This window comes from Eucalyptus grandis, chromosome 8 (assembly GCF_016545825.1).
Source record: "Eucalyptus grandis isolate ANBG69807.140 chromosome 8, ASM1654582v1, whole genome shotgun sequence".
Classification (NCBI taxonomy): Eukaryota; Viridiplantae; Streptophyta; class Magnoliopsida; order Myrtales; family Myrtaceae; genus Eucalyptus; species Eucalyptus grandis.
In genome coordinates this window covers 36,040,387-36,050,048 of record NC_052619.1, presented here as the reverse complement: position 1 = coordinate 36,050,048, position 9,662 = coordinate 36,040,387, and the positions used below count along the sequence as shown (strand labels likewise).

The window sequence follows — 9,662 nt, the reverse complement described above, 5'->3', positions numbered from 1 at the left end:
AGGCAATATTGAAGGTTGTGTGAACTCGAAAACCCAGACCCTCGATGACCTAGAATCATCCATCGTTGACCTAGACGTGCAAACCTAGTCTCTCGGCCATCATCAGCAATCACTAATGAGCCAAGCACGATTGTCAGTAAGGCGCTAGATCGGTGACCAAATCTAAATTCAGAACTCACATCTAGTATCTTCGGTTCAGTGATGGAAAAGATAAATAGTGGTCTAGAGGCAAAAATGAAATACGAAATATTAATGATGACGAAATTGGAAAAAAAAATAAAATTCATCGACCCTGAAAGCAGCTTTCTAAAAATGCCAAAGGCCATGCTTAGTGGGACAAATCTTGAATTAAGGGTAGTTGGAAATACTAGTTTTGCCTCAAGTCCATTGCAATTTTATCACTAAACACCTTAATATTTTGTTAAAGGCTTTTGTGGGCTCCAAATCCTTTGATAAAGCCGTGCGAATCGCACTGTAAAGCGAAGCGATTATCAGACCAAAGGCACATGAAATCAAAATTCGACCGGATTTTAGTTATCGGCACTTCGTGTCGGCACGTGATATGCAACCTCGGATCGAGGTTAGTCGCCCAAGATGAGGGATCACCGACACAAGGCACATGATGCACTCAGTAGGGAGAATGCGACTTGCTGGAAGCAGTCCATTGTTGTTCCCTTCCCTACTAGGATGCTTGGACAAGCAATGTGTGTAGGAATTTTATTAAATTTCAAATTTTGACTTCTTTGTGCTGTAATCAATCTATTCAAGACAAATGTAGACATATCTGTTTGGTTTTCCTTTTTTAATTGTTTCTATTAACGAGAAAATGAAAAGAAACATCGAAAAAATAAATTAATGGTAATTACGTGGATATAATATCTAAAAGATGATATTAAGGATGGTTAAGAAAGAAATTGAGCGTCGGTCACCAAAATAGTGTGGCCTCTCTTCCCTTTAGACAGTGGTATAGGTTAGTGGGAATCTACTGGCTTTCCAAGCCACAGTAATCTCTTTCTTCTCATTCTCTCCATTTAATCTCTTCGATGTGCTGGATCTCCCTCTTTGTGAATAATATAATGATCCGGGGGCCGTCGACAGTAATTTTAAATCACTTTGTGGTCACCCTTGTCCACTGCAATATTATACAAATTTCGTTTTCATATAATACGGCTAAGTTTAGATCGAATATATCATTTTTTTGTCCGCTATTGTAAGATGAACTGCAAGCCTAAGATAAATAAAATTTAAGTATATCGGTAAGTACAAGACCTGAGCAGGTCCTTAAACTGCTCAAGAGGGAAATGGAGGAAGAACCTCCTTGGGGAGAGTGACCCCTTACGCCCCTCCCAGGCCGGGATCCGAGCTCGGATAAAGATTCCGGCCCCATTGGCTAACCCGGCCACTCCTTTACGGGAGAGGGCAGCCACGTCTGATCCCCGCGACGCCTTCCCTCAGGGAAACTTGGGGCGTGGTACAGGGAAATGATAACGCCAGTTGGAAGACTAGGCTATTGTAAGATGAACTGCAAGTCTAAGATAAATAAAATTTAAGTATATCAATAAATACATCAGCTATCCAATAAATAATACATATCTTAGTTTAATGTGGTTATCATAGTAATAGGAAATATGTAAGCTACATTATAAAATGCTACACTTATATTATTTTACTTTTTATGATTCATTATTTTTTAATATTGAGGGGATTTCTTTATTAAGTGAAATATATTACTGCATTAAATGATTGATATAAGTCAAAATTTAATTGAGGTAATTTATTATTTTATTCTTAATTAGATAAGCCATATAATAATATTTTCACTCAAAGAACATTTTTTTTTTTTTTTGGTCAGTCTCAAAGAACATATTTAAGAAACTATCTTTCTCTTCATCCATTTGAAGAATGTGTTTGATATTTTTCAAATTAAGCTACATGATATATATGGATATAATTACCCTTTATTCATTTTTTTAAAAATATTTCAGGCCAGTTACACTTGGAACCGGCGTCGAATCAAACTAGCCAAGTTCCCGATTCTATCAGAGAATAGGTTTGTTTTGTAAATTTCAATTTATAAGTATCATATATTCCCTTCACTGTGCTTTATTATCTATTGAGTTTAATCGTATTTCTTAATGTAGTTCAACCAAAGAAATTTCCAACAAACTACAAGTCACTTTTGAAGAACCTGACAGGGTCAAAGAAATCACGTTTACCTAAGCAAGTAGAAGACTTTGTATCTAAAGATTGCGTTTAAGTCCTCATATATTTCTGAAGATATTATGAGAACATGAGCTGAATTGCATATTTTCTACGTGATACCCTTTACGTTATTATTACTTTTTGATTAAGACAAAAATGGGGAGAGAATATAAATATACACTGAGCATATAGGAGGTGACGGTCAAGACTATCAATGGTGGCCTGTTGGGTCTATGGCCGTCCAAGGCGACACATAGATTAATCTAGCTCAGTATAGTTTAGTTCTAATTTGGCTAGCTTAGTTAATTACCCTATATCTTAAATAGATTAGTTTCTACACAATAAAACCAAATTAGATTTAAAATCACATCTTTAATAAATAGTTAGAATAGCTTAGATTAGTTTAACAATCATAATGAGTAGAATCTAAGCTAACTTAAGATAGAAATAGTCTCTAATCCCAAAGCTTAAATGGGTTCATGTCCCAAGGCTAAATAAAAAGGCCATGTCTATTATTTGCCTCACTTCTATTGAGTTTTCGTTTCTTGTACTTGCTTGATGTCTTTCATAATTTGAATGTTTCTTTATCGCATTGCATTTCCATAACTTGTTTGTTAATTTCTTTTCTAGAACCGTTAAGTTTCGTTTAGGTTCATAATAAACCTCACAAAAATATTTCCTTGATCACTTAGCAATTTTGATCCCTTTAGGACAATGACTGGTAATAAAAAAGGCATGCTCACTTACGCCAAGGACCTTCCGATTTAGTGGTGCAAAAAGGGCACTAATAAATATTAGCATAACCAAGTCCATGTGCTTAGAATCTCTACTTGCATAGGAAATGAGATGAACCTCCAACATCTTATTTAATTTTTAGCCCAACTCCAAATAGCCAGTGGCGACTCCTAGGAAAACTTAGGTTGTTAAGAATAAAAAAGCAAAGTCTAATGTCACGTGATGTATGAACTTGGGAAAGCATGCACTCTTAATCATGGATTCCTTGAATTGCCATCTTTAAGCGAACAATTCGGACCATCTTTCAAGCAATAGCTCTAAACCTGTGTCCCAAATCCTTAAGACGTCCTGGGGAGGGTTGCGACAAATTTCTCCCATCTCAAAGCCCTTTATCTTCTTTGGCCAATAGTGTCCTTTTAGGCCTTGATGGTGAAATTCATCTATCCAAATCTTTATGTTTGGCCGGTGGCATGTCTTTTATAGTATGGTGGTGATCATTATCTATTAAATATCCTATCGTCACTCAAAACACATACCCATCATTTATCAAATTTTCTTCCCTGGATCATTAATGATACCATATACTTGTGTGCCAATGCAATCGATAAACTTATTCATTGTCTGTATTAGCTTAGTAACAAGAAATCATATTCTTAAACAATCGTTTTATCTTCATAAAAGTTGTAATATGACAATCACTTACCCTAACATGGCTAACGAGATAATTGACATCACATTAAAAGTTGCGGACCTCATTCTCGTGATGCATGGTACTAGAATTCCATCTATATCATTTGCCCAACTTTCGATGGTGTGCCAATCAGGCTATTCTTATCAGAATGCTTATCGACGAAACAAAATCAAAACAAGTTTCAATGGGTCATCAACTGATACAAAGGACAATTTTTAAGGATAATAGCACAAATAATCCATGAACTTTGATTTAATGTATAATATCGTCCCTGAATTTTTAATCAATGTAATGTGATCTTTGGATTTTAGCTTAATATACAATCGTTTTTAGAATTTTAATATGTTCAATGTAATCTTTGAACTATCAATAAATATTCAATATAGTTACTTGAACATTGGACCAAAGTCCAAGAATTATATTGAATAAATTAAAAATTCATGAATGACTTACACATTAAACCAAAATTTACTGACCAGATTGAATAATTAAGGGAAAATACCACCAAAAATTCCAAACTTTGCTTAAAGTGACAAATTTACTCCAAACTTTTTTTATGACATAAAAAACCACAAACTTTGTCAACTGTGACACATTTACCTCAAACTTTTTTTTGTGACATAAAAAACCCCGAACTTGTATCCGTGTAACACATTTACCCTAAATTATAGGGCATTTTGGTATTTTACTTTTTAAATTATTTTTCTTTTTCTTTTTTTCTTCTTCTTCTCTCTTCCCTCCGCCGGCCATGGCAGAGGGAAGCTAGAGTCAGGCAAGGGCTGCCCTCGCCGGTGTCAGGCAAGGGGGACCCTCGGCTGGGTCGGGTGAGGGCACCCCTTGCTCGACTCCGGCTTCCCTCCGCCATGGCCAACGGAGGGAAGAAAGAAGAAGAAGAAGAAGAAAAAAGAAAACGAAAAAGGAAAAATAAGACAAAAATACCCTTGGTGGGGTAAATGTGTCACGGTTTGTAAAATTTGGGGTTTTTCATGTCACAAAAAAAGTTTGGAGTAAATTTGTTCCAAAAAAAAAATAGCTAATGATATATTCATCCAATGAATTATAACTTAATTATTCCATCACTAAGATTCATCTAGACAAAGTAACTAACAACTCCGAATTCAAGTAATGGAATAATATTATTGAATCATCCGAACTACTTTTATATCTCTTTTTTAGTTCATATTGATGGGATTTTTGTGAATCCATACGACTTTTGTTCTTCCATTTCTTTGTTGCGAACCATTAGTTGAATTCTTCATTCTTTTTCTTTATTTCATCTTTTTATTCATTCAATTAACAGTCACAGACGAAATAAAGGGAAAGACTTCTATTGGAATCCCTATCTAAATTCATAATTCATAGTAGTATAGAGCAGATTAGATCATATCTATTTTTAGTTCATATATAAGTAGCAATATCTAATATCACATATACATGGGTTTCTTTCATAATGTATACCAATTATTCGTATCTTAAATTAAATCAGATTCTAGAATTCTTTTTTATTTTTGAAACTGAAACATCCAATAGTTGGATTCTAGCCATTACATTACATATACCCAATTTGTACACACCTATATTAACCAATTCATTTTTATGAATCGCATCAATTCTACTCTTCCTTTTATTTATCATTATTCTACATGTACACAACCTACATGGACGAATTCGTTAGGTCGAATAATTGAATAGCATAGGTAGAAATATCAATATTTCATTGATTTAAAAGGAAAAGTTCATACCATTTTTTATTTTTATATATTTTTAGAATTATTTTCTTTATATATATATATATATTTCTTTTAATTATTTAATTATTATTTTTATTAAATAAAACAATAATAGAAAATATTTATTGGAGGTAGGTATTATATAAATCAAATGGGCCAAGCATGAATTTTAGGAAAAAAATCTTTTAGATCTCTTTACTTTTTTTTTCTTTTTTACAATTCCCTAAAATCGAAATATCATAATCTTTTTTCATATTCCTGTAGATCATATATACCTTATTTGTCTATTTTTATCTTGCCTAAGTAAATTATCTTGAGTTACACATACATTATCTTAGGCTAAACTAAAAAACGACTAATTTGAAAATGAGTCAATGATGACCCTCCATGGATTCACCTATATAAGCCGCGGCTAAAGTTACAAAAATAAGAGCTTGAATACCACTTGTAAATAATCCAAGGAACATGACAGGTATATGAATCACTAAAGGTACTAAAGAAACAAGAACAACAACTACTAATTCATCGGCTAATATATTTCCGAAAAGTCAAAAACTAAGTGTTAAAGGTTTTGTGAAATCTTCTAAAATGTTAATGGGTAAAAGGATTGGTGTTGGTTGAATGTATTTACTAAAGCAACTTAATCCTTTTTTGGTAAGATCTGCATAGAAATATGCTATTGACGTGACCACCCGTGGTGACGGCGTAAGTGGTTAGGCACTGGTTCCTCTCACAAAAGGTCCAGTGTTCGATCCACGACGTCGTCTGCCTTGAAGGAAAGGAACCCACGACTTACTTGACAGGCAAGGGTGATTGTGACTCTACCTGTCGTCCAGGATTTACCTACCGGCTGTACGGCGTTCCTGGTAACCAGAAAAAAAAAAAAAAAATACTATTGACCTGAATAAAGCTAAAGCAACGGTAGTATTTATATCATTTGTGGGTGCGCCTGGTTTCGGGTAGTCCGTCCGGTTCTTTTGCACATCCTAAGTATCACCCGAGAGGAGTGAGATTGAACGTGGGGGCCCGCCGAAATGTTCTAAGCCAACGATCTCCCTTGATTTTTCACCAGATCCCCACCTACTCCCAACTCCGAATCCTGACCGTCCCTCCCACCCTCGGGAGCTATTTATAACCCCTCATCCTCCTCTCTTCCCTTCGCTCACCCCTAAGCCCTTCTCTCTCTCTCTTCCCCTGTTTCTCTCGCCGCTGTTCCTGCGTTTCAGATCTCTGTCCGAAGAAGGAAGCAGCAGAGCAGCAGAGGAAGATGGCGTTGTCCGTGGAGAAGACCACCGGCGGCCGGGAGTACAAGGTGAAGGACATGTCCCAGGCCGACTTCGGCCGCCTCGAGATCGAGCTGGCGGAGGTGGAGATGCCGGGGCTCATGGCCTGCCGCACGGAGTTCGGCCCCTCCCAGCCCTTCAAGGGCGCCCGCATCACCGGCTCCCTCCACATGACCATCCAGACCGCCGTCCTCATCGAGACCCTCACCGCCCTCGGCGCCGAGGTCCGCTGGTGCTCCTGCAACATCTTCTCCACCCAGGACCACGCCGCCGCCGCCATCGCCCGCGACTCCGCCGCCGTGTTCGCCTGGAAGGGCGAGACCCTCCAGGAGTACTGGTGGTGCACCGAGCGCGCCCTCGACTGGGGCCCCGGCGGCGGCCCCGACCTCATCGTCGACGACGGCGGTGACGCCACCCTCCTCATCCACGAGGGGGTCAAGGCCGAGGAGATCTTCGCCAAGACCGGCAAGCTCCCCGACCCGGCCTCCACCGACAACGCCGAGTTCCAGCTCGTGCTCACCATCATCAGGGACGGCCTGAAGACCGACCCGCAGAGGTACCACAAGATGAAGGACAGGCTCGTCGGCGTCTCGGAGGAGACCACCACTGGCGTCAAGAGGTTGTACCAGATGCAGGCCAACGGGACTCTCTTGTTCCCTGCCATCAACGTCAATGACTCTGTCACCAAGAGCAAGGTAACAGTTCTCTCTTTCTTCTGCCGTTTCTGTTTGTACTTTTTGGTTGTGTGGGTTCAGATCTAGTAGATCTATACTCTTCTGGGTACTACTTCGTGAGATTGATTCGTTCCAGTTCTTGAATATTTTGTTTGTGCTGGATCTGTACATTTTCGCTTGATAAAAAGTAAAGTAGAGCCTGTTTGACAAAACGTCGGTGTGATATGAGAGGATGCATCTTCAATCTATTGGTAAGAGTAGATGCATGTAAAGTTACTCACCAGTAATGAATGCTTAGTTGTCACTGCAATAGAAGTTGTGCATCGTGCTTAGAGACCCGCGATCTTCTTTCTTGTCCTGGGTGCTGAATAAGATCTGGGACTTATCTTACTGTCACAGTTTATTGGCATGAATGCCTGTTTAGAGATTCTTGTAACCTGTTCGGACATCTATAATTTCTCACTACGGCGACATGTGAACTTTGTTATACTTGCTATGACGAATTTAATCATTCCAGTGATGTCTGAGTAGAGTGATGAGCAGCTCTATATACTTAACTTCTTGTTTGTCAAAGACTAATCATTGAGCTAATGTTCTTGCTTGAAACAGTTTGATAACTTGTATGGCTGCCGCCACTCTCTCCCTGACGGTCTGATGAGGGCCACCGATGTCATGATCGCTGGAAAAGTTGCTGTGGTCTGTGGATACGGAGATGTGGGCAAGGGCTGCGCTGCTGCCCTCAAGCAGGCTGGTGCTCGCGTCATTGTGACTGAGATCGATCCCATCTGTGCTCTCCAAGCTCTCATGGAAGGCCTCCAGGTCCTACCCCTCCAGGATGTTGTCTCTGAGGCTGACATCTTTGTCACCACCACTGGCAACAAGGACATCATCATGGTCCACGACATGAAGAAGATGAAGAACAATGCCATCGTCTGCAACATCGGTCACTTTGATAACGAGATTGACATGCACGGCCTGGAGAACTTCCCCGGTGTGAAGCGCATCACCATCAAGCCCCAAACCGACAGGTGGGTCTTCCCCGACACCAAGTCAGGCATCATCGTCTTGGCGGAGGGACGCCTCATGAACTTGGGTTGTGCCACCGGCCACCCTAGCTTCGTCATGTCCTGCTCCTTCACGAACCAGGTGATTGCCCAGCTTGAGCTGTGGAAGGAGAAGTCCTCTGGCAAGTATAAGAAGGAGGTCTATGTCTTGCCCAAGCACCTGGATGAGAAGGTGGCTGCTCTTCACCTCGGCAAGCTCGGTGCTAAGCTCACCAAGCTCAGCAAGGAGCAAGCCGACTACATTAGCGTCCCCGTCGAGGGTCCCTACAAGCCTCCTCACTACAGGTACTAGGCGGGTTCACATGAAGATTTTACGGACGGCTTCCCCATTTCTTTCTCAATTTGATTTCTCGGTAGAATGGTGGGATTTTTGTTATTCGGGAAGTATGGTTGGATGTTTTTCGGGGCGAGGAAGGTGAGCTGATAAATCGATGAGACTATGAGAGGGTCTATGAATAAAGTTTGCAAGGCCTGTAGAATAGCATGTTGTTAGTGCTGCAATTCAACCTTGCTGCACATGTTTTACCAATATATCTCGAAGCTGAAAGGCTGACTTCCTTTTCTTTTATATTTTCTGGGGCGTCTGTGGACGAGATGAAAGAATATATGATCCAATCCGATTGATCCTGCTTTGTTTCCACGCGTTTCTACGTTCAAGTTTCTTCTCCATTCACTAGCAGCAAACCTCGCATCTTCATTTCTTTGCTTTTGCTTTCTTCTGGCAATTAAAAGGGTGTGAGTGAGTACAGCCAAGACGGTGAATTGGCTTTGACATTGATTTGATTTCGAGCTCAACTCGCGAAGATTAACCAAAACACTGGAGTAAATTACTCGGCTGGGTAGATTATATTGAATCATAAAGGCTCGAGTTTCCAATCTCTCGTTCAGGTATAGCTGCAGATTTCATTCATGAAAAACTGAACATGAGACTATGGAGTTGCTTGTTCATGGTGGGTGTGCCCTACAATAGATTAAAATGCAGAGGAAATGAAAGTTGAGCGAATGCTAACCAAGGTAAACTTAGTTAAGAATCAGAAGGAATTTAAACTCGGTGTTGCTCAAATCCTTACACATTTCCCAAATGAACACCTCTTGGACGAATGATAAGGCATGAGACAGCAATGCGAGGAGGAGGAACTGTGCTTAGGTTCTCTTGCACGTATCGTTCTTCTGGACGCCAGAAAGAAAGAACGGAAGTGCCGACAAGAGTCTCCTTTTGGACCCACTTCTTATCTTGTTCTATAATTGAGAGTCGAAAGGAAATAAAGAGAAATAAACTCTTC

At 39.8% G+C, this 9,662-nt stretch overlaps 1 protein-coding gene across 1 annotated transcript; it reads left to right on the top strand.

The window, feature by feature from the left end:
• The first annotated feature begins 6,506 nt into the window (after positions 1-6,506).
• On the top strand, positions 6,507-9,019 carry LOC104414281 (adenosylhomocysteinase). Its single transcript, XM_010025348.3, has 2 exons — positions 6,507-7,336; positions 7,925-9,019. The coding sequence occupies exons 1-2, from the start codon at positions 6,626-6,628 to the stop codon at positions 8,669-8,671; spliced, it is 1,458 nt and encodes a 485-aa protein (XP_010023650.1). The 5' UTR covers positions 6,507-6,625; the 3' UTR covers positions 8,672-9,019.
• The last annotated feature ends 643 nt before the right edge of the window (positions 9,020-9,662 follow it).

Excerpts from the sequence above, each read along its gene's own strand:
- LOC104414281 (XM_010025348.3), top strand. The coding sequence starts at position 6,626 with ATGGCGTTGTCCGTGGAGAAGACCACCGGCGGCCGGGAGTACAAGGTG. Across the intron at positions 7,337-7,924 it reads ACTCTGTCACCAAGAGCAAG|TTTGATAACTTGTATGGCTG; the intron begins GTAACAGTTCTC and ends TGCTTGAAACAG.